At 43.3% G+C, this 25,328-nt stretch overlaps 2 protein-coding genes across 6 annotated transcripts in view; one reads left to right on the top strand and one right to left on the bottom strand.

Moving 5' to 3' along the window:
* Nucleotides 1-25,328, top strand: part of SAAL1 (serum amyloid A like 1) — a 66,586-nt gene that overhangs the window by 26,720 nt on the left and 14,538 nt on the right. For 4 of the 5 annotated variants that reach the window (XM_073564084.1, XM_073564081.1, XM_073564082.1 and 1 more), the window contains exons 2-3: nt 21,770-21,927; nt 22,276-22,389. In XM_073564084.1, the coding sequence (XP_073420185.1) occupies nt 21,808-21,927; nt 22,276-22,389 (234 nt within the window). In that variant the 5' untranslated portion in view covers nt 21,770-21,807. Of the gene's footprint in view, nt 1-15,414; nt 15,673-21,769; nt 21,928-22,275; nt 22,390-25,328 lie in introns of all 5 variants that reach the window. The other variant, XM_073564083.1, reaches the window with a different exon arrangement.
* LOC141076782 (uncharacterized) overlaps nt 6,018-25,328 on the bottom strand; it is a 95,116-nt gene continuing 75,805 nt past the window's right edge. Inside the window, exons 2-4 of the mRNA XM_073564086.1 lie at nt 15,181-15,286; nt 14,345-14,831; nt 6,018-6,184 (exon numbers count right to left, since the gene is read on the bottom strand). Of these exons, the coding sequence (XP_073420187.1) occupies nt 6,154-6,184; nt 14,345-14,831; nt 15,181-15,274 (612 nt within the window). The 5' untranslated portion in view covers nt 15,275-15,286 and the 3' untranslated portion in view covers nt 6,018-6,153. The remainder of the gene's footprint in view (nt 6,185-14,344; nt 14,832-15,180; nt 15,287-25,328) is intronic.

Here is a 25,328-nt window from a genome sequence, read left to right as displayed (position 1 = left end):
ATTGTAGAGGTGTCAAACCGCAGGATAATCCACAGGTCTTTTGACCTGCGGATTTTACCAAATCTGCATCACCTACCACAACGTGTCCACTCACCCTAATACTTGTTTTTTACTGCGGTGCCTCCTTTAGTCAGTATTGTTATCATTTTGGCCTGAGCACCATTATTTATCCCATTTCTTAAAGTAGACAACATGACCAAAAGCAACGAATATGTGGTTTTTTTTTTTAAATTTACCGATTGGAAAAGGTGGTGACTTGAATTCGTATGTGTTTTTTTGTTTTCCACTTAGCATGGCTCTCTATCCGTGTAACAACAAATTTCTGTTGTTGTTGCAAAATTTTCAGAGCAAGTTTCACAACGGTTGGGAGTGCTGACTGTTTCTTACCCCTTTTTAGAGGATATGTGATCATTTTTACCTGGTGCTGCTGTATGACAGTTTATATTTAGGCCCCAGTTCAGCCACATCGGCATTGTTCATGTCGGGCTTGATGACGGGACGCTTTAAAGTCAGAGGATTTCTGCTGTAAGGAATGCCACAGCTTGTCATGAATTTTGCAACTTATCAAACCTTTTTATGACAAATTTTTTAGGCGAAAATACCTTGATGAATCAGCGCCATAATTTTTTCATGTATGTATATATATGCTCAATGTGTGTATGTATGTCCGGGATTGGCATCCGCACCATCGCAGATACAGCCATAAAATTTGGCACAGTCACACGTCTGGACCCCGAGAGCGTCATATGTTTTGAGGCGAAATTTTAACCCCGCGCGTTCCAATTCACAAAACAATTCTGCCCCTATCTACATAATGGGGAAAAAATGAAAGGAAAAAAAGTGTTGGAGGCAAATTGACAGCTGCCAGATGTGAACAAGGGGGACTTAAAGAATGAGAGCGATGGCGCCAAAGAGTGTATACCGTACAGTTGCTAAGGTGGGGCCCTGACATGGGATACTCACCACACACGGGGATATGAACACACACACAAAAAGCGCCACACACTACCACGTGCTTCACCACATATACCACCCTCAGCACACATTTCACCACAAATACACCAACCTCGCCACATAAAAGTCCAAACAGAAGTCGCCACTCAAAACTCGCCACGCTGTCCCAGAGCTGTTTAACAGATGAAAAATTAGCTGTGATTGGTTGCTATCAGCAACAGTTTTCTCTGTAGACAGTTGTGGTAACTGAGGCCTATTATTCTTATCATTTCTGTTTTAAACATCTTTTTCTTGGTTTAACAAAGAGAAATAACATTACATGTGACTGATATGATCAAGCATTATTAGTTTATCACATTTCAAGTTTGATCTTACTAATTGTTTATATTCACATCTCATATATTACTGCTTGATACTTGTTGCTATGCAGTAAACCAGGTAGTATCCGTCTAAGTTTTATTGCTTAAACTCATGAGTCACAGACAAAATCTTTGACGTAGATCCCTGAAAAAGATGTACACATCAGTCGCAACAAAATACAAACTTTTCATTTCTATGATGTTATCGTCCTTCTGTAAAGCTGGAAATAACTCAATTTATTACCGTGCCAACACAGACCACCCTCTGACACAGACTGCAGGGGGAGCCCAGTATCACACAGGATAGGATTAGATACACGGCTCAGCAGTCAGTATCACACAGGAGAGGATTAGACACATGGCTCAGCAGACAGTATCACACAGGATAGGATTAGATACACGGCTCCGCAGACAGTATCACACAGGATAGGATTAGATACACGGCTCAGCAGACAGTATCACACAGAATAGGATTAGATACACAGCTCAGCAGACAGTATCACACAGAATAGGATTAGATACACAGCTCAGCAGTCAGTATCACACAGGATAGGATTAGATACACAGCTCAGCAGTCAGTATCACACAGGATAGGATTAGATACACAGCTCGCAGTCAGTATCACACAGGAGAGGATTAGACACATGGCTCAGCAGACAGTATCACACAGGATAGGATTAGATACACGGCTCAGCAGTCAGTATCACACAGGAGAGGATTAGATACACGGCTCAGCAGACAGTATCACACAGAATAGGATTAGATACACGGCTCAGCAGACAGTATCACACAGAATAGGATTAGATACACAGCTCAGCAGTCAGTATCACACAGGATAGGATTAGATACACAGCTCAGCAGTCAGTATCACACAGGATAGGATTAGATACACAGCTCAGCAGTCAGTATCACACAGGATAGGATTAGATACACAGCTCGCAGTCAGTATCACACAGGAGAGGATTAGACACATGGCTCAGCAGACAGTATCACACAGGATAGGATTAGATACACGGCTCAGCAGTCAGTATCACACAGGAGATGATTAGACACATGGCTCAGCAGACAGTATCACACAGAATAGTATTAGATACCAGGGCTGTGGAGTCGGAGCTCATTTTGGTGGAGACGGTATAAAATGGACCGACTCCTAAAATGTATAATAAATTGGGTACAGTAGTTCAGTGCAGAATGTGCTGACTATTTTTTCATAGGAATTTGGGAAAGTTATGAAATACAGGATAGGATTAAATACGCGGCTCAGCAGACAGTATCACACAGGATAGGATTAGATACGCGGCTCAGCACACAGTATCACACAGGATAGGATTAGATACACAGCTCAGCAGACAGTATCACACAGGATAGGATTAGATACACGGCTCAGCAGTCAGTATCACACAGGATAGGATTAGATACACGGCTCAGCAGTCAGTATCACACAGGATAGGACTAGATACACGGCTCAGCAGACAGTATCACACAGGATAGGATTATACGCGGCTCAGCATCATGTATTATGCAATTCTGTGCATGTGGAGAGCTCTGGATGGTCCCAAATTGCAGAATTTACTATTTATAGAGGGGTTGCACCACCCATATGCAGGAAGTGAAGTGACCATTTCAAAATTCTGAGAGAAAGACCAAGGCCCCAATTCATTCAAGTGTTTCGCCAGAAATTGGGTGTAAAACATTAAGTCGCAAAACATTTCCACTTTTCACAGCAGTTTTGCCAAAGCGGGCAGAGCAGCGGCAAGATGGGGTGTGTGACGGCACTGAGCGGTGGCGGGATGCGTGTGTAACAGCATTGGACTGCATCCTGCCGACTATGCCAAGTGTGAGCAGGTTGCGGGATGCAGTGACTGACAGGAGGCAGAACAAGAGTTAACAGATTTATTACAGGGAATACTCCACGCAGGGAGTTAATGGGTTAAGCAGGGAGTATGGGAAGTGAGATAAAGAAATGAACTGTTCATGAAACAAGTAAACATCAGTTCACTGGCTTCCTGGCTGTAGAGGCTTGAAATCCCACGATGGCACCCACGAGAGTGGCGCATGAAGTCTCTGGCGTGGTTCTGAAGAAGTGGAGGATCTGGCACAGTCTGAAACACCGCCAGAACGTGACGAGGTGGAGGAATTACCCGGTTCTGTGTGAGTCACTAGGTGAGTCTTAGGCGGCACGCTCGCAGCAATCACCGGGACGGTACAAGTCTGCTTCTCAGTCACAGGAACGAGCGGGTACAGAGAAGATTGCTGGTCACGGTCAGTGAGCTCGTGTGTAGTGTCTCTGCAGCGTGGGCCTGCGCTGTAATCACATTGCGCTAACTTAAAACCTCCCCTAATTCCACCGAAGCCCTCGTTCTCCTGTAATAAACCAAAAATAAAAAGCAACATCCCTCACCTGTCCGTCCGTCGTGTCCCACGCCATAACCCATGTCTAGGGATAATTAGTTTTCAACGTGGACGGTGCCAAGATGCGACCGCTCAGGTTGAGAACCACTGGTGACTGAGCTGCTGCTGCAGTTATGATATATTGTTGGTTTTATTTTTGGTTTATTGCAGGAGATCGAGGGCTTCGGTGGAATTAGGCAACGTTGTAAGTATGATTTAATTGTGATTATTAAAGGAGCCTCATTTTTTTCAATTAAAGGGCTTTATTCTTGGTGTCTGTGTTTTTATACATCATGTCTATAGGGTTAGTAATAGGGACGTCTTATTGACGCCTCTCCATTACTAACCTCGGGGTTTGATGTCACCGGACAATGAAAGGTGACATCAACCCCCCCCCCCCCCGCAACTATTACCCTACTTGCCACCGCTAAGGGCAAGTGGGAAGAGCTGGGCAAAGCGCCAAAATTGGTGCATCAAATAGATATGCCTTTTCTGGGCAGCTCAGGGCTGCTATTTTTCTATTTTTAGGCTGGGGGCCAATATCCATAGACCCTTACCAGCCTCAGAATACCAGCCCCCAGCTGTCAGCTTTAGGAGGGCTGGTTGTCAAAATTGGGGGGGACCCTATGCCGGGTCTTTTAATTAATAATTTAAATAATTTAAAAAAATACATTGTGGGGACCCCTCTATTCTTGATAACTTGCCTTGCTGAAGCTGCCAGTTGAGGGTTGCAGCCCCCAGCAGTAAGGTTTGCCCGCTGGCTATCAAAAATACAGGGGAACCCACTCTTTTTTTTTTTTTTTTTTTAATTATTTACATCGCAGGAGCAGCTGATGAATACTCCCATCCGCCACTCCTGCTGTCACTGTCATTAGTGGCAGCAGGTGTCGGATGATGGGAGCAGTAGTCCCATCAGCTGACACCAGTGATCGGAGGTAAGCTTTATACCTCTGATCACAGTTGAGCGCTCCTGCTGTCTTGACAGTGTGGGATCCGCGGCTCTCTGACCGGCGGGGATTGTTTCACCGCTGATCAGAAGCGGTGTTTGCCGTGCTGTCATGCATATGACAGCGTGTCAAGCACTGTGTTGTAGGGCCCCCCATTCTAGTGAATGGAGTTCGGGTCCGCTGTGCTGTATGACGGGCTGTATTGACGCATCATGCAGCTTGCCATCTAGAGGTAGCAGAGCCGAGTTTGAGGTCACATCTGGCTGTCCTTGACTTTTCTGCAGCAAATACACTGCAAAAAGTCAACCTGTGTATTTGCAGCGGTTTTTCACTATCCATTCAACTCAACTAGCGAAAAACGCTGCAAAAAATGTTGAAAGTGACATGCTCTATGTAAAAAAAAAAAAAAAAAAAAAAGCACAAACTCCTGATGACACAAAACCAATGCGTGTGCATGAGATTTCTGAAATCTCATAGGCTTTGCTGGTACTGTAAAAAGCTGCTGAAAATTAGCATAAAAAGCAGCAAAAACGCCCAGTGTGAACATACCCTTATACTCCAGAGCTGCACTCCCTATTCTGCTGCTGAAGTTATTTTGAAGATTATTTAAGCTCCAAAATACAGGAGTGTTTTTTTTTATGAATGCTCAGAACAAACTCCTTATTTCAACTCTGAACCTGCAGCATAGTGAGTGTTGTGGAGTTGTGCCTTTGCTCTGGCTTCTTCAGTGTCTTTCTGTCAGTCATTGCTCCTACTCACCGCTAGGAATCCTGGATATTCCTTCTTTTTGGTGCACTCACTGTATCCAGTTATGGGTTATAATTTTGTTTTGTTTTTTATTGTGCATTTGTGTAGTGATCTCTGCTGCGAAGTCTCCAGTCACCTTCTGCCAAAACTTTGGAAAACCAGATATTTCTCAATGGGAAAATTCTTGGCTCTGCAGAGTGGGGGTCGCCGCAGGATACATTGGTCTCTGTATATGGGATGAGATCTGGTGGCCTTTAGGTGTATCGTAACGATATACTATTGCTTTGTAAGTTCACTATAGCTCTAAAAGGAATAAACTATGGCTGCATACTCAGAATAGTGCCGCCTCTGTCTGCAGGTTGTGTGTGCCATTGCCGTTCTGCACCATTCATTTCCGGTGACCTCAGCTGCAGTACCGTACACAGCCTGTAGATAGCTGCGGCACTGTTGTTTTTTTTTTTTTTCAAGAAGGCAGCCATGTTTTGAATGAATGCCGTCTTTGTTTCAGGGCTCAGACATTGTCTGTAATTGACCCTCGGGTGATCCCTCATGAGAAACCTTGTATCACAAAGGTGAGATTCCGTCACAATAAACACTCGATAACTGATTTTTCCAATCATTATAATTTTTTATTGAAGGGTTATCAGGTTTTTGCAAGAATGTTTATTTCTTGTGCAATAAGTATTGTTTTCGTCGGGAGATGAGAGAAGATCCTTTTCGGTTGATTTTTGACTTTGGATCTCTGGAGGAGAAATCTAATAATCCTCATTGTATTCTGGATTTTGCCTGTAATGATAGATACAGTATATGGATTAGTGTTCTGACACCTTGTGCAGATTATTCACTCCTTAGTGACGGAGCCAATTTTTTAAAATTCTGACCAATGTCACTTCATGTGGTGATAACTCTGGAACGCTTCAACAAATCCCATTCATTTTGAGACTGTTTTTTCGTGGCACATTATAATTTATGATAATGGTAAATTTAGGTTTATATGTTTTGTTTATTTATAAAAAGTTTCAGAAATTTGACAAAAATGTAAAAAAAAAATTTTCAATTTTCAATAGTTGAATGATTATCCCTTTAATCCAGATAGTCATATCACACAAAAACATTAATAACATTTCCCACATGCCTGCTTTACATCAGCACCATTTTTAAAACGCTAATATATTTTTTTAGCCTTTTAGGAGGTTTAATAACGTAGAAGCAATTTTTCATTTTTTTCAAGGAAATTTACAAAATTTATTTTTTTGAGGGATCTCTCCAGGTTTGAAGTGACTTTGGGAGTCCTATATATTGGAAGACCCCAAATGTGATACCGTTTTAAAAACAGCACCCCTCGACATATTGAAAACTGCTGTCAAATAGTTTATTAACCCTTCAGGTGATTTTCAGGAATTAATGCAAAGTGGTATAGCAGGAATGAAAAAGTGTTTGTTTACCACCTAAATATCGCTGACTTCTGAACTGACCGCTAGAGCCGGGAGACTCTATTTGGCCATGAACTGCTATGGTAAACATCAGGACCACGCAATCATGATCTCAGTGTGTTAATTAGATTAAAGCAGAAGCCCCCACAATCTATTAACCATTTATTAGATGTAGTCACTTTTGACAGCAGCAACTAAGGGGTTAAACAGATCTGGACGGTGCCAACACTAATCGTATGTGATACAGCAAGTTGTCAGCTATAGTGGACAGCCGACAGCTGCTGGATTGTCACCTGTATGGGGATGCTATTCTCTTATATCTCAGGTCACTAAAAAGACGGATTGGCTGTCATTAAGTGGTTAAATATATCGGGTTATAGTTAAAGGGGTAATCCATCCAAAACACCTTATCACCCATCTACTGGACCCTGTGAGGCCTGTTTTCCTATGCCTATCCAGGCACGGCTGCTTCGTTCACCTGTGGCCCGGGAAGGACAGAGAACACAAGTCACTAATCTGGTGATCGGCGGGGGTCTTGGCAAATATGTGCCTCTGGATTTTGGGATTTAATTATTTTTAAAAAGAAGGAAAGAGAAGTTTGTCTCCCATAACGATAAAAGATTGTTTTTTTAGAAACCCAACATGCACAATCCTTCTGTCGGGAGACCCCCCCCCCCCCCATACAGAAGGTGCATGACTAGTTTTAGGACCCAAGTGTAATTTTCCACTTGAGCCCTTTCCTATCCACTTCATGGGTGGAAATCAGTGTTCTGGTTTCCATGTTAGTTTAGGGCCTGACGTTGTGGCCAGAACTCCTCCAATTGCCGCACGACTTTGTTTCACAATTGTCATTTGTCCACCACGACTCATAGAATCATAGAATCGTAGAGTTGGAAGGGACCTCCTGGGCCATCTGGTCCAACCCCCTGCTCAAAGCAGGATTCGCTAAATCATCCCAGTCAGATGTCTGTCCAGCCTCTGTTTGAAGACTTCCATTGAAGGAGAACTCACCACTTCTCGTGGCAGCCTGTTCCACTCATTGATCACTCTAACTGTCAAAAAGTTTTTTCTAATATCTAATCTGTGTCTCCTCCCATTCAGTTTCATCCCATTGCTTCTAGTCTTTCCTTGTGCAAATGAGAATAAAGTTGATCCTTCTACAATGTGACAGCCCTTTAGATATTTGTAGACAGCTATTAAGTCTCCTCTCAGTCTTCTCTTTTGCAAACTAAACATTCCCAAATCCTGCAACCTTTCCTCATAAGACAGGGTTTGCAGACCGGTCACCATTCTGGTCGCTCTTTTCTGAACTTGCTCCAGTTTGTTGATGTCTTTTTTAAAATGTGGTGCCCAAAACTGGACACAATATTCCAGATGAGGTCTGACCAAAGAGGAGTAGAGGGAAATAATGACTTCACGTGATCTAGACTGTATGCTTCTGTTAATACATCCTAGAATTGCATTTGCCTTTTTTGCTGCTGCATCACACTGTTGACTCATATTCAGTCTGTGATCTATTAGTATACCCAAGTCTTTTTCACATGTGCTGTCACTTAGCCCTATTCCTCCCATTCTATATATGTTTTTTCCATTTTTATTGCCCAGATGTAGTACTTTGCATTTCTCCCTGTTAAAAACCATTCTGTTAGTTGCTGCCCACTTCTCGAGTTTATTTAAATCTTTTTGAATCCTCTCTCTCTCTTCTCTAGTATTAGCTATCCCTCCTAGCTTTGTGTCATCAGCAAATTTAATCAGTTTACCCTCAATTCCTTCATCTAAATCGTTGATAAAGATGTTGAACAATACAGGGCCCAGGACAGAGCCCTGTGGTACCCCACTTGAGACATTCTTCCAACTGGATGTGCAGCCATTTACGACCACTCTTTGGGTCCGATCACTAAGCCAGTTATGAATCCACCTAACAGTTGCCTTGTCCATTCCATACTTAATCATTTTTTCAATAAGGATTGTATGAGAGACTTTGTCAAATGCTTTGCTGAAGTCAAGATATACTATATCTACAGCATTTCCTTGATCCACCCAATCAGTGATACCGTCATAGAAGGAAATTAAGTTAGTCTGACATGACTTATTAGTTACAAACCCATGCTGACTGTTTAATCACTTCATTCTTATCCAGGTATTGACATACATGTTGTTTAATAATTTGTTCAAAGATCTTTCCTGGTATAGAAGTCAGACTCACCGGCCTATAGTTACCTGGGTCCACCTCCTTCCCCTTTTTGAAGATAGGAACAACATTTGCTCTTCTCCAGTCTTCTGGCACTTCTCCTGTTCTCCAAGAATTTTCAAAGATTATAGAGAGGGGTTCAAAAATTTCTTCTGCTATCTCCTTCAGTACTCTGGGGTGTAATTCATCTGGACCTGGAGACTTGAATTCATTTAGGCTAGCTAAGTGTTTCCTCACTATCTTTCTGTTTATAGATATCCTGGATTCTTCTATTCCCTTAATAGGACAGTGAATAACAGTTGATGTTACATTTCCTTTCTGAGAGAAAACAGATGCAAAATAGGAATTTAAAAGTTCAGCCTTCTCAACATCCTGTCTTACCATTTCATCATTTTCATCCTGTAAAAATCCTATAGCATCTTTGACTTTTCTTTTACTTTTGACATATCCCCAAAATCCTTTATTATTGCTTTTGACATCTCTTGCAAGCCTCAATTCATTTTCAGCTTTAGATAATCTGATTGGTGCCCTGCAGGTTCTGCAGACAGCATTATATTCTTCTTTAGATATGCCTCCCTCTTTCCATTTTATAAACATTTTTTTCTTCCTTTTTAGCATGTGCTTAAGTTCTGTGTTCATCCATCCTGGTTTCCTTAACTGCTTCCTATTCTTCCCTCTTTTCGGAATTGTTAACAACTGTGCTTTGAGAATTTCATTTTTCAAGATTTCCCATCCTTCCTGGACATTTTTGTCTTTAAGGATATCCAGCCATTGGATCCCTCCAATTCTCTTTCTGAATCCCTTAAAATCTGCCTTTCTGAAATCTAACCTTGATGTCTGAGTCTTCACAGGTCTTCCGCCTCTAGTTATCCAAAATTCTAAAATAGCATGGTCGCTACCTCCTAGGGTCCCAGCCACTTTTACCTCCTCAACCATTTCCTCCCTGTTTATAAGGATTAGATCCAAGGTAGCAGTTCCCCTTGTTTTCTCCCTTACCTTTTGGAAGATAAAGTTGTCAGCAAGAGAGGATAAGAATTTCCTTGACCTGTTAGTTTTGCCTGAGAGAGATTCCCAACAAATGTCTGGATAGTTGAAATCTCCCATGACAACTATGTCATATTTTTTGGAGAACTTGGCCATTTGATGCATAAAGAGTTCATCCATAGCTTCAGCTTGCACAGGCGGCCTGTAGTAAATGCCTACAATGGTGTCCTTTCCATTGTTCTGTCCTTGTATTCTTACCCAAACAGTTTCCACAGAACTCCCAGTCTCTGAAGCTTCAATCTCTGTGCAGATATACGCGTTTCTAACATACAATGCGACACCCCCTCCTCGTTTATCAAGTCTGTTTCTTGCAAATAAGTTGTATCCTTCTAGTCTTGTATTCCAATCATGTGTATTGTCCCACCAAGTTTCAGTGATTCCAATGACATCATATTTCTTTTCCTGTGTTAGTAGTTCCAATTCTCCTTGTTTGTTGCCCATGCTTTGTGCATTAGTATAGAAACATTTTAGTTTGTGATTGGTTTCTCTTTCTCCAATATTTTTATTAATTAGATTCTTTCGTCTTTGTTCTTCCTTTCCACTTCTAATAGCAGAGTTCTCAATAGCATTTGTCAGGTGTATGGCTTTTTCTGGTCTTTTGCTTCCCTTCCCATGTTGTTCTAGTTTAAAGCTCTCCTTACAAGTGTAGCAAGGCGACTTCCAAATACATGTTTTCCAGTCTTCGTAAGGTGCACCCCATCTCTAGCAAGTAGTCCATCATATAAGTAGTTCACTCCGTGATCCAGAAATCCAAATCGTTGCTGATGGCACCATCGACGTAGCCAGTTATTCACCTGCAGAATCTTATTCCACCTCCTTGTTCCATGGCCATCCACTGGGAGGATGGAAGAGAAGACCACCTGCGCTCCCAGTTCTTTCACTTTCTTGCCTAAGTCTTCAAAGTCTCTGCAGATGGTTTCCAGGTCGTTTTTTGCAGTGTCATTTGTCCCCACATGTAGTAGCAGGAATGGGTAGTCATCTGTAGGTCTGAAGAGTCCTGATATCCTGTCAGACACATCTTTAATTTTTGCACCTGGAAGACAACACATTTCTCTTGAAGTTATATCCGGTCTGCAGATAGCGGCCTCAGTTCCTCTCAACAGGGAATCCCCCATGACCACCACTCTCCGTTTCTTCTTCACAACATTTTTCTTTCTCCATCCAGGAGGACTCTGAAGGCGTACAAGGTTGCTGCTTGTTGGCAAAGTCTTATCCTGATGTATTTCTTCATTGTTTTCCTGCGTGAGAGCCTGGTACTGGTTTCTGAGCAGTATGGGTGCTGACTGCCTCCTGATCCTCCTGCTTCTCTGGGTCACATGTCTCCATTCCTCTGTTTCTTCAGGTGCACTTCGAATTTCTTCTCTTTCTGTAACATGAAGAGATAATTCTGCTCTGGCCAACACTGCTCTGACTCAACACTGCCTTGGCCAACAGTTCCACCACATCGCGGCCACTCTATCTGGCCAGACCCTTACGGACAGGCAGATCAAAGGAGAAGGTCCCTGCTGCCGGTGATGGCCTTACAGCCATAGACAAGTATGAGCTAAGGTTTGTGTAGAGGGGAAGGGGCGAAGTATGGATTATTTTATAAGGTCTATTATTTGTAGGTGATGTTCACACAGAATTTCTTGAGCTTTTTTTGGAGCAGATATTTTCCAAAATACTCCCCGAAAACTGTTCCCATTCAAATCTACAGTAAATCCACATTGATGTTGACATTTAAAGTTTTTTTTCATAATTTTTTTTTCCCTGAAGAGATTTTGAAAAATATGCCTCAAAAAGCTCTGTGTGATTGTACCCCAGATTAGTCAACTCTGGACCCGTATTAATATATAAGCAATGTACCGTATACTCGACTTCTGCTGTGGCGCTATTCCCAGGTGTGACGTCACATACAGCCAATGGGCGGCTGTTTGTCAACTGCTGCCCTGTCTCGTGAGTGGACGTCCACCCTAACCGAATATTGGTGAGCTGCAGCCTAAGAGTCAGGGCTATGGATTCGGAGCCCATTTTGGTGAAGTCATGGAAATTGAGGAGTTGGAGGTTTGGCTTGCCGATGCCACAGCCCTGGTATGAGGGAGCTGGAGTTGGAGGTTTGGCTTGCCGACGCCACAGCCCTGGTATGAGGGAGTCGTGGAGTTGGAGTCAGTGTCATGGAAATTGAGGAGTCTGAGTTGGAGTCGGAGGTTTGGCTAACCGACTCCACAGCCCTGCTAAGGCTATGTGCACACGTAACGGAACTCTCGCGGAAATTACCGCGAGAATTCCGGAATTCCATTCCGTGGGAAAATCACATTTTAAATTCCTGCGATTTTCCCGCGGAAAAACTAGCATTTTGCAAGCGTAATTAGCTTGCAAAATGCTAGCGTTTTCCAAGCGATCTGTAGCATCGCTTGGAGAACTGATTGACAGGTTGGTCACACTCATCAAACATAGTGTTTGACGAGTGTGACCAACTTTTTACTACTGAGGCCGCCTATGCAGCATCAGTAGTAAAAGATAGAATGTAAAAAAAAATAAAAAATGGTGTTATTCTTACCTTCCGGCGTCCTTCCTTGACTGCTCCTGATGAAGCCAGTTGCTCTGGCGTAACGAGTCGGGCGTTTCCTCTGCCCCTGCCTCACCACTTCTCACTCTTACCTCCACTGGTTACTGGATTAGGGCTTTACCTGCCAGCATTATTTTGCTCTTAACAGGTTGTATAGAGGGGGCCATTGGCAATTGGGACCCTTGTTTTTTGGCCTGTTTATACTGCATTAGCAGCCTTTTACCCTATTAACTCCTATGCTCTCATTTGTGCATACACACTGTTTATTTGTTAGGGGTTTTTTGTGCTAATTTGAGCAGGTCTTTTGTTCTAACTTTTTGTTAGACTAACTAGATAGTTTGCATCCATTATTATATAAGGTGGAAGGTGGAGTGTATGCTTTTCATTACCTGTTGATAAGATTTTATATACTTATACCAGGTGCTTTGTTAGCACATTTGCAAATAATAGCATCATGAAGGGTTTGTGCAGGGGTTATTGTGTTAAATGAACGCGATTGTGCGGTTTTAACTGTTTTTATAATTGCACTGCATGTTGTTTGTTTTGGATGATTAATAAAAAGTTTATTTTCTTGTATTTTGTTATACCTTATTGGTGATCCCTCCTCTTTACATGCCTCTTCTCTGGTTTATGATACCTTCCGGCGTCCTGCACAGCCCTTCCCAGTAATCCTTTGCGAAAATGCCCATGATGGCGTCCGTTCTCGCGGGATCGCGACGTCTCTCGGTAATTCTCGATGACGTCGCGCTAATTAACGCGAGAACGGACGTCATCGCGGGCATTTTCGCAAAGGATTACTGGGAACGAGAGCGTGGAGAGAGGTGGGAAGGCTGCGCGGGACGTCGGAAGGTGAGAATAACAATATTTATTTTAAATTCTATTTTTTACAGGGATATGGTACCCAAAGCCCGGAGGACAGTCTCCTCTCCTCCGGACCGTGGGTACCATCCGCAAATGTTCTGCTTACTTTCCGCATGTTGTGCACAGCCACATGCGGGAAATAAGCGGAACAATGCATTCCTATGGGTGTGGGGTCGCCGCGATTCCGCAAAATAATGATCATGCTGCGTTTTTTACCGCAAAGCGATTCCGCCGCGGTAAAAACCGCAGCATTAGCACAGCATTGCGGAATCCCATAGGAATGCATGGGATGCTTAATTTTCGCGGCAAAATCGCGCGGTTAAAACCGCCGCGGAAACGCGAAAAAAACGCCACGTGTGAACTCAGCCTAAGAGTCACTACCGGGAATAGGCTGCTAGTCACCCGACGAACAAGCAAAATTGTCATCAGTCAGGTAAAGTTTTAATTTTCAAAATAATCATGCTCTGCAGCACATCGTCCTGTTTAAACAGGAGATGTGCTGCAGAGAACAATGATATTCAATGCTCATAAGATTGATCATCTTACCGATCTTTCAGTGCACATGATATTGCGGTGTCGGCCTGCCGGAGCAGCCAGTTAAGCACCGATTGGCTTGTACAGTATGTAACTGGGCGATAGTCCTTACAATTTTGATTACAATATGAGACGGGAGCCAGTTTGACAGCCCGGCACAGGAAGATCGCCAGGTACTGATGTATTATTGGGAAATGGCCACTCGTCCTGATTTGATGTCAGAGTTGAGTTCCGAGATTTTTTTTTTTTTTGTTTTTTTTGTAATACATATAGCTGGAGGAGACTTTTTGGGTTTGGACACTTTATGAATAGACTGCTGGGAAAGTTTCTTTTACCTCTTATATCCAGAGTTTCTGCCTCGCTTTCCTCCTTTATTTGATCCATATCCTCCAGCTCTGCCCGATTCTTCTCCATCACCGTAATCTGATCCGTATCCATTTCTGCCTGATTCAGCTCCTTGATTGCAAGATCCGGATTTCTTGCGTCGCCCTCCACGTCCTCCTGATGAGCCAGACTTCTGCCCTTTCTCAGAAAACATACCTCCAAGACCTTGTAATAAACCGTTCAGACCTCCCCCCAAGCCCAGAGCCGAGCCAGCATTCTGGAGCAGTCCAGACAGTGGACATTTACTGTTACCACCTTCTGAACGGGAACCAAACATCTGGCCAAGGCCTTGGCGCTTATCTTGTTGACCACCTTGTAATGATTGCTTTGGTAAGCCTAGATTCTGGCCAAATCCATTCAGCTTGTCTAAAATTCCACCCTGAGATGCTTTTTGATCTCCGTTGCCACGTCTTCCTGCAGGCGGACCACCATAGTCTCCTGAGGAGTCACAATAACATTGATGTATAAAACACTGCGGTAGCAATAATTTAGTCTACTACTTAATAAAGACCCTCCAAGCTCTGACACCTATGGTGGCTCCTCACACATCACTTATTGGTGAGAATCCACCACAGGTTTCGCTGCTTCATTTATTTGAACAAAAATGTTTAACTTTTATCAATTTTTCGCTCAGTCCTGCCAAATTTTTTAAGAGAATGGCAAAACATGCAGTCAATGAAATTTACTATAATTTACTGCAGAAATTACCTTATTCCAATGTCCAGTCCAGCAGAGAAGGGGGCTCGCTTGGCGACTAAACAGAGGGACAACACCATTCTTTACTCACCTCGATCTCCATACCCGGGATCCTGACCAAAGGGTCCGCTCTCTGCAGAATATAGGATCATGGCGAGCAGCGCCGCGCAGAGTATAGGCTTCATTGTAATGTGGATCTGTGTGGGGTAATAACATTATTTCATGCTCCACATAGAACAATCGGAACACCATATTGTCTATACACACACGTATATAATCTACAAAAACTGTTTTTTGTTTTTTTTTTGTTTTACAACTATTACAGAGGAATGTGCCCGACGCTTACGGTGTTGAGACGAACACGTCTGACAAGGAGATTCCTTAATTTCCACTGTAACAGTGAAAGAAAACTGCAGGATCTGTACCAAAATTTTACCAAAACACACAGCCCGCTTACTCAACACAAATCAGCACTATAAAGTCCTGGATTTCTTATGTGCATCCTCCAATGTGGCGCTCATGATGCAGTGTACAAGGAGCGCCTGAAGGAGCCGACATTGGCGAAACGAAGCAAAAACTTCAAGTGAGGAAGACTATACACAGACAAAAAGACTAATCTAACACCTGAATTTATGACTCACTACATGGGCACTTCACACATCTACCAGAATGACTCCAGAATACTAAGGCTAAGTTCACTCTCGGTGTTTTTTTTTATGCTAATTTTCAGCTGCATTTAACAGTGGGGCAGCACGGTGGCTCAGTGGTTGGCACTGGGGACCTGGGTTCGAATCCCACCAAGGACAACATCTGCAAGGAGTTTGTATGTTCTCCCCGTGTTTGCGTGGGTTTACTCCGGGTACTCCGGTTTCCTCCCACACTCCAAAGGGGACAGTGATGATAATGTGTGCAAACCAGGGCTGTGGAGTCGGAGTCGGTGCTCATTTTGGTGGAGTTGGAGTCGGTATAAAATGGACCGACTCTTAAAATATATAATAAATTGGGTACAGTAGTTCAATGCAGGATGTGCTGAATATTTTTTCATAGGAGTTTGGGAAAGTTATGAAATGTCCTATATATGGCTGTTCTATTCCTGATCTAAGGCTACATTCACACACAGCGTTTTTCCTGTATTTTTTGAGGATACGTTTTTCAGCTGCAAAAGCAGATCATCTTTTTAAAAAACTGCATCACCTGAAAGGTTTTTGAGCTCATAGATAATGTTTTCAATAGCAAAAGCAGATTAGAAATCTGCTCTATCTATCCATTTATCCTTATCTGTCTATCCATATCGTATCTGTACCAAAAAGAATGAAAACCGGGTAGTACACCAATATATATTCTGTTCTATCTAAATATCTTGATTATTGGATCATAAAAATGATTAAATGTCTGATGTTCACATTGTACTACAATACATTTTTCACTTAAATATAAGCAATATGTGTGGGAGTCTGAGTCGGAGTTGGAGTCGATGTAAGGGAAATTGAGGAGTCGGAGTCGCAGGTTTGGCTTACCGACTCCACAGCCCTGGTGCAAACTGTAAAGCGCTGCGGAATATGTTAGCGCTATATAAAAATAAAGATTAATAAAGATTAACAGTACCATTTCATTTCAGAAATCTCATGCGCAAACATTGTTTTTTTTTTTTGTCATCAGAATTTCGTGCTTTGTTTTTTTTTGTTTTTTTTTTTTTTACATGGAGCATGTCAGTTCTTTCAGCTTTTTTTTCAGTTTTTTTTTCACCCATTGAATTGAATGGAAAAAACGTATAAAAAAACGCAGCGAAACCTTCGTTTTTGCCGCAGCTTTTGCTTAGTACACTTGTCTTGCCGCAGGAAAAAAAAACAGTAAAAACACCCAGTGTGAACTTAATCTTAATTTTGTACCTCTTGGTTCATCTGTAGGAGGCATCCCCCCCCCCCTGTACAAATGTCCTATTGTACCACCTCCTACATATTGTGCTCTTACTCCAGTCATTCATTTGTAATCCCGCCTGATGAAGCAGCCTCTGGGCTCTGAAAGCTGCGCATACCTTTGTGTATAATTGCTAGAATACATTTGTATTTTTTTGGCATAGAAAAATTTCACAATAGTTAGAAAAGGTGAAAAAAAAATGCTTAGAAAACCTGAAAGAATTGACATATTGCTTAAACCGGTTCATATCTGCAAGGAAAAGATCAGCAAAGTGTGCATGAGATTTTAGAAATCTCATTTACTTTGGTGGTAGAGAAAAATGCAACATGTGAACATACCCGTAGACCCCTGTCCTAGTACAGCCATATCTCACAATTAAGACACAGTAGGTTGCATTATATTAATGTAGGTCTGACATTCGGCTCCTCCACCAATCAGCTGGATATACGAAGTGTACAGAACTGGAACAGCAATGCTCCATAGACTTTTTAGTGGTCGTTCTCGGGTAATTCTGCACGTATCATTTAGGAGCTGAGCTGCAGTATCCCAGAATGGCCACTATACAGTCGATGGCACTGTGGTATTCCAGCTCCGTAGGTTATTTACTTCCAGCAGCCTCTGCACCTCGTACCAGCTGATTGGGGGGATCTGGGTGACAGACCCTCATTAATCTCGTATTGATGACTTTTCCCATGATGAGTTCATCAGTAGCTCTGTACAATTCAACCCCTTTAAAGAAAGAGCAAACCTACAGAAAACCTTTTTTTTTTTTTTTTTTTTTTTTTTTTTTAAGCAATTCAGTCTTTAGTCTATTACGTGTATGATATAACTTACTGTGGCTGGAGCCTGACCGGAGGGATCACAGGACACCTCTTCTTTATAACACCTGCCTATGAGGCCAGCATTATATAGTCTATGGTGAACAACCGTCTTGTTTTTGCTATTTAGGGATTTTCTTATTTTTTGTTATCCTTCGTCCAAACTGAAAGGTCAGGTGATTAACACAAGGTATTAAGTATCCGCTGAACTGACCCAGGAATTATCAGGTTTTTATTTTTATAGGGATACATTAAAGGAGAAGTAAACCTAGAATATCAGATTATGAGAGCAGCGACTGATATCAGCTGTGTGCAAGGGTGTGAATATATCTGCAGGTTCTGGAGAGACTGGGTATAAAGTAGTGATCATAGGGACAAGAAATCATCTAAACTTCAGGTGTTCATATTATTAAAGAACGATGCCCCACTGATGCTCAATAGGGTTTAGGTCTGGAGACATGCTTGGCCAGTACAGCACTCAGTTTCTGTAGCAAGGCAGTGGAAGTGTGTTTGGGGTCATTATGTTGGAATATTCCCCTGCGGTCCAGTTTCTGAAGGGAGGGGATCATGCTCTGCTTCAGTATATCGCAGTACATGTTGACATTGATGGTTCCTGCAGTGAGCTTTATCTCCCTACATCCGGCAGCATTCATGCAGCATCACACAATGAAACTCCCACCACCATGCTTGACTGTAGGCAGGAAACACTTGTGTTCATACTCCTCAACTGTTTGCCACCACACACTCTTGACACTATCTGAACCAAACAAGTTTATCTTGGTCTCATCGGGACTTGGTTCCAGTAATCCATGGCCTTAGTCTGTTTGTCTTCAGCACACTTTTGGAGCTTTCTTGTGCATTATCTTTAGATGAGTCTTCATTTTGAGACGACAGCCATGCAGACCAATGTGATCCAGTGTGCGGTGGCATATGGGCTGAGCACTGACAGGCGGACCCCCACCCCTGTAACCTCTGCAGCAATATGTATTGGCCTGAGCACTGACAGGCGGACCCCCCCCACCCCTGTATCCTCTGCAGTAATGCTGGTAGCACTCGTATGTCTATTCTGATAAAACAACCCCTGGATATGACACTGAGCAGATGCTTTCGCCTTTTGTGGTTGATCATGGGGACGCTTGATCTGAGTGGAACCTGTCTTGTTAGACCACTGTATGATTTTGGCCACCGTGTGCAGCTCAGTGTCAGGGTGTTGACAATCTTCTTATAACCTCGGCCATCTTTATATAGAGAAAGTGTGAGAGCGATAACACCAAACTTATCACCCCTGCTCCCCATTTACACCTGAGACCTTGTAACCCTAATGAATCACATGACACGGGGAGGGCAAATGACTGATAGGGCACGGTTTGGCCATTTTCACTTAGAGGTGTACTCACTTGTGTTGACAGTGGTTTAGACATTAATAGCTGCGTTGAGTTATTTATATGGGCACCAAGTTTAGTTAAAAAAAAAAAAAGCTGTACACTGACTACACTATATCAGTGTCAGAGCTTCAGTTTAGTCCCATGACAAGAAAGAATAAAATATAAAAATGTCAGGGGTGCACTGACTTTTGTGATATACTGTACATTACTGATCCTGAGTTATATTTTGTATTATACTTCAGAGCTGCAATCACTATTCTGCTGGTCTAGTCACTGTGTACATACATTACATTACTGATCCTGAGTTACATCCTGCATTGTACACCAGAGCTGCACTCACTATTCTGCTGGTGCAGTCACTGTGTACAGTACATTACTGATCCTGAGTTACATCCTGTATTATACTCCAGAGCTGCACTCACTATTCTGCTGGTGCAGTCACTGTGTACATACATTACTGATCCTGAGTTACATTCTGTATTATACCCCAGAGCTGCACTCACTATTCTGCTGGTGCAGTCACTGTGTGCATACATTACATTACTGATCCTGAGTTACATCCTGTATTATACTCCAGAGCTGCACTCACTATTCTGCTGGTACAGTCACTGTGTACATACATTACATTACTGATCCTGAGTTATATCCTGTATTATACTCCAGAGCTGCAGTCACTGTGTACATACATTACTGATCCTGAGTTACATCCTGTATTATACTCCAGAGCTGCACTCACTATTCTGCTGGTGAAGTCACTGTGTACATACATTACATTACTGATCCTGAGTTACATCCTGTATTATACTCCAGAGCTGCACTCACTATTCTGCTGGTGAAGTCACTGTGTACATACATTACATTACTGATCCTGAGTTACATCCTGTATTATACCCCAGAGATGCACTCACTATTCTGCTGGTGCAGTCACTGTGTACAGTACATTACTGATCCTGAGTTACATCCTGTATTATACTCCAGAGCTGCACTCACTATTCTGCTGGTCTAGTCACTGTGTACATACATTACATTACTGATCCTGAGTTACATCCTGCATTGTACACCAGAGCTGCACTCACTATTCTGCTGGTGCAGTCACTGTGTACAGTACATTACTGATCCTGAGTTACCTCCTGTATTATATCCCAGAGCTGCACTCACTATTCTGCTGGTGCAGTCACTGTGTACATACATTACATTACTGATCCTGAGTTACATCCTGTATTATACCCCAGAGCTGCACTCACTATTCTGCTGGTGAAGTCACTGTGTACATACATTACATTACTGATCCTGAGTTACATCCTGTATTATACCCCAGAGCTGCACTCACTATTCTGCTGGTCTAGTCACTGTGTACATACATTACATTACTGATCCTGAGTTACATCCTGTATTATACCCCAGAGCTGCACTCACTATTCTGCTGGTCTAGTCACTGTGTACATACATTACATTACTGATCCTGAGTTACATCCTGCATTGTACACCAGAGCTGCACTCACTATTCTGCTGGTGCAGTCACTGTGTACAGTACATTACTGATCCTGAGTTACATCCTGTATTATACTCCAGAGCTGCACTCACTATTCTGCTGGTGCAGTCACTGTGTACATACATTACTGATCCTGAGTTACATCCTGTAATATACCCCAGAGCTGCACTCACTATTCTGCTGGTGCAGTCACTGTGTACATACATTACATTACTGATCCTGAGTTACATCCTGTATTATAACCCAGAGCTGCACTCACTATTCTGCTGGTGCAGTCACTGTGTACATACATTACTGATCCTGAGTTACATCCTGTATTATACTCCAGAGCTGCACTCACTATTCTGCTGGTGCAGTCACTGTGTACATACATTACTGATCCCGAGTTACATCCTGTATTATACCCCAGAGCTGCACTCACTATTCTGCTGGTGGAGTCACTGTGTACATACATTACATTACTGATCCTGAGTTACATCCTGTATTATACTCCAGAGCTGCACTCACTATTCTGCTGGTGCAGTCTCTGTGTACATACATTACTGATCCTGAGTTATATTCTGAATTATACCCCAGAGCTGCACTCACTATTCTGCTGGTGCAGTCACTGTGTACACACAATACATTACTGATCCTGAGTTACATCCTGTATTATACCCCATAGCTGCACTCACTATTCTGCTGGTGCAGTCACTGTGTACATACATTACATTACTGATCCTGAGTTATATCCTGTATTATACTCCAGAGCTGCACTCACTATTCTGCTGGTCATTACTTAATATTGTCCAGCTTGTCATTAGGCACAGCAACTAGCAGCTTCTAAACTGAAGCTTGGAGAATTATGAATGTAACTGAGGGTTAATGAAGGGAAATTTTACATGACTTTCTGCATATATACACCATTTATTTTGCTAATAATTGATGATCTGTAGGTTTGTGTGCCACGGGGAACAGGAGAACCGTTATATCAATTAGCATGGGGTGTGATGTGCTATTGAGATACATTTCTCTGGCTATGATGTATGTAGTTGTGTTGGTAATAGTTGTATTTTTTTTTTTCTCCAGAAAAAGACGAGGTCGACTCCAGCCCGAATTGCCCACATATGGATCGGAACCCGTCCCCACCAACAAGCGATGATGAAGAAGAACAGAAGGGAGACTCCATCGGGAGCACCGTGTACAGCAAGCACTGGTTCTTCAGCACCCTGACCAGGCTCATCCAGGTGATGACTACACCTCCTGGGAGTCTGGCTGGGTCCTTCCCTGGAGGAAGATCTGGCTAGTCCCCTGTTTGAGACTCTTAAATGAGGCTCCACGGACTTTATTTGCATATTCGTATTTCCAAGGCAGCATTGCACCTAGGATTTCACTGATTGAGCGGGCTGCCGCAGTGTTTTCTTTGACTGGTCTCCCTGAGGTCAGTAATTGTTTCGACATCCTGGGAGTCTGTACTCTGCCTTTAAATACCTATTATCATTATATGGGGCCCAGCGTACCCCGTTATCACTGCCGCACTGAACTGTAAACATTAGCTATGTATTGATCTATAAACCAGATTCTCTACCTTTTAGTTTGTCACTGAAAAAGACAAATCCCAGCTTGCTGGTGGCGATGAGATCTCTGTGGAGCTGGATGAAGACATGGAAAACGACATTTGTAAAGTTTGGGACATGTCTATGAATGAGGTATGGAGGCACGTGGGAGGATAGTGGAGAGGTTCTGCAGCAGCACAGAGTATTTCTGGAGCGGGGCATGCTAATTTTGTGGGAAATCAGACAAAGTTACTTATTGTAAATAGTAGGATCCCAGCAGAACAGCACACTTTGGTGCTCAAACCCTCTGTTCTGCTGAGACACCTGCTCTTTACAGTTTGCTAACTTGTAGTCTGACCTGCCACCTAATTGGCACGTGCCTACCCTGAAATACTCTGTGCTGCTGTGCAATCCATCCAAATCTATGACCACCACCATCTGTACACTTCTTTCCCCTGAAATGCTCTGTGCTGCTGTGCAATCCTTCCAATTCTATGACCACCACCATCTGTACGCTCCTTCCCCCTGAAATACTCTGTGCTGCTGTGCAATCCTTCCAATTCTATGACCACCACCATCTGTACACTTCTTTCCCCTGAAATGCTCTGTGCTGCTGTGCAATCCTTCCAATTCTATGACCACCACCATCTGTACGCTCCTTCCCCCTGAAATACTCTGTGCTGCTGTGCAATCCTTCCAATTCTATGACCACCACCATCTGTACGCTCCTTCCCCCTGAAATACTCTGTGCTGCTGTGCAATCCTTCCAATTCTATGACCACCACCATCTGTACACTTCTTTCCCCTGAAATGCTCTGTGCTGCTGTGCAATCCTTCCAATTCTATGACCACCACCATCTGTACGCTCCTTCCCCCTGAAATACTCTGTGCTGCTGTGCAATCCTTCCAATTCTATGACCACCACCATCTGTACGCTCCTTCCCCCTGAAATACTCTGTGCTGCTGTGCAATCCTTCCAATTCTATGACCACCACCATCTGTACGCTCCTTTCCCCTGAAATACTCTGTGCTGCTGTGCAATCCTTCCAATTCTATGACCACCACCATCTGTACACTCCTTTCCCCTGAAATACTCTGTGCTGCTGGGCTTCGCTCTGTGACCTCCCACAGGATCAGCACATATGACCAGGAATGTGTGCTAATTCTGTGGTAGATCACATGTTGACGGCTAACATAGTGGAAGATCTTAGGAGCTCAGCAGCACAGAATTTCAGGAAAAGATGCAGATGTTGGGAAATCATAAAATGAGTTCCATATTGGAACACGCAGCATCTCCAACAGCGCAGACTATCCGAGGAGAGGGGTTTGCGGATACTTGTGGGGGGGCTATTGACTAAGAGAACGAAAACTGCAAAGGATTATTAGCAGCACGGAGCATTTTAGGAGGGAGCGGTGCTATTCTTGTGCAAAGTCACAGTAAGGGCTCATGCAGACGTCCATGCAACAGGGTTTATGGACGGTCTGGTCTCTGGGTCAACCGAGCATGGCAACCTCATGGAAATATGTAAGGCGGCCATGCTTAAGTTGGGAGACCCACGACCAGGCTGTGCTCGGTCAGTAAAGGTGTGTGCTGATGTTGTGGGGTACAGTGAACTCTTCACATAATAATGACATGGCTGCCCCCCCCCCCCCCTTGTCTGATAACATTTCAGTATATTAAGGGTGCGTCTTAAGCTTCAATCAGTAAAGGTCAGACAATTATGGTTTATTTTGCCGTCTGGAAGTTTCCTACTTTCTGTTGCCAATCTACAAACACACAATTGTAAATGTCAGATTAGGATTAACCTTTCACGATTTGATTAGACAATGTGTTAGTGATAAGGATCCGCACACCTCAAATTCATGCTATAAAATCCATATCAGGGGTCTGTACCGATTATTCGTGTGGGGGGGCAGTCAGACAACAGTATAAATTGGACTGCGATCAGAACGCAATGCATGGACTGACCAGCGGCTCTCCGAGCGTGACAGCTTTATGCTCGGGTTGGGAGAGCCGCCGGCCAGTCTGTGCATTGCCATCCGATCGCTGTCTGATTTATGCTGCCATCTGATTGCACCCTTACATAAAGATGGTGTGTGTGGTGCACAATTTAGTTGCTCAAGCAACATGAAAGATCTAAGGGTACCGTTACACCTAGCGATGCACCAGCGATCCTGACTAGCGATATGACGCGGTCAGGATCGCTGGTGCATCGCTAGGTGGTCGCTAGTGAGCTGCCACTCAGGCAGATCTCACCAGCGACATCGCTGGGGACGGGGATCGCTACTTACCTGTCAGACGCGGCGATCCAGCGTCCTCCCGCCCGGCTCCACGCGTCGCTCGTCGTCACAGCAGGAAGCGCCGCAGGAAGTGACCGATGAGAAATGATCCAGGAGCTTCTCACGCGACCAACGATGAGCAGCGGGGGAGCCGGTCGGAGGTAAGTATCACATGCAGCGATATCGCTAGCAATATCGCTGCTACGTCACAAAATCGGTGACTTTACAGCGATATTGCTAGCGATATCGCAGTGTGTAACGGGGGCTTAAGACTGCAAGTGGTCACCCACAGTTTTCCTTTTCAGGCGGTAGATGTAGCTGAGCTGGCTGATGCCGTAGGTGAACAAGGATTATCACACAGACATACAGTGGAGAAAATATTTGGAAAGTATTTGATACACTGCCGATTTTGCAAGTTTTCCCACCTACAAAGAATTGAGACGTCTGTAATTTTATCATAGGTACACTTCAACTGTGAGAGACAGAATCTGAAGATAAAATTCAGAAAATCACATTGTATCATCTTTACATAATTAATTTGCATTTTATTGCATGAAATAAGTATTTGATACAATAGAATAACAGAACTTAATATTTGGTGCTGAAACCTTTGCAGTTACAGATGTCAGATGTTTCCTGTAGTTACTGACCAGGTTTGCACACACTGCAGCAGGGATTTTGGCCCACTCCTCCATACAGATCTCCTCCAGATCTTTCAGGTTTTGGGGCTGTCGCTGGGCAACACTGAGTTTCAGCTCCCTCCAAAGACTTTCTATTGGGTTCAGGTCTGGAGTCTGGCTTGGCCACTAAAG

Source organism: Dendrobates tinctorius, unplaced genomic scaffold, assembly GCF_039654945.1.
Source record: "Dendrobates tinctorius isolate UK_male_01 unplaced genomic scaffold, ASM3965494v1 ptg000427l, whole genome shotgun sequence".
NCBI classification, from domain to species: domain Eukaryota; kingdom Metazoa; phylum Chordata; class Amphibia; order Anura; family Dendrobatidae; genus Dendrobates; species Dendrobates tinctorius.
This window is presented reverse-complemented; position numbering and strand designations above follow the sequence as displayed.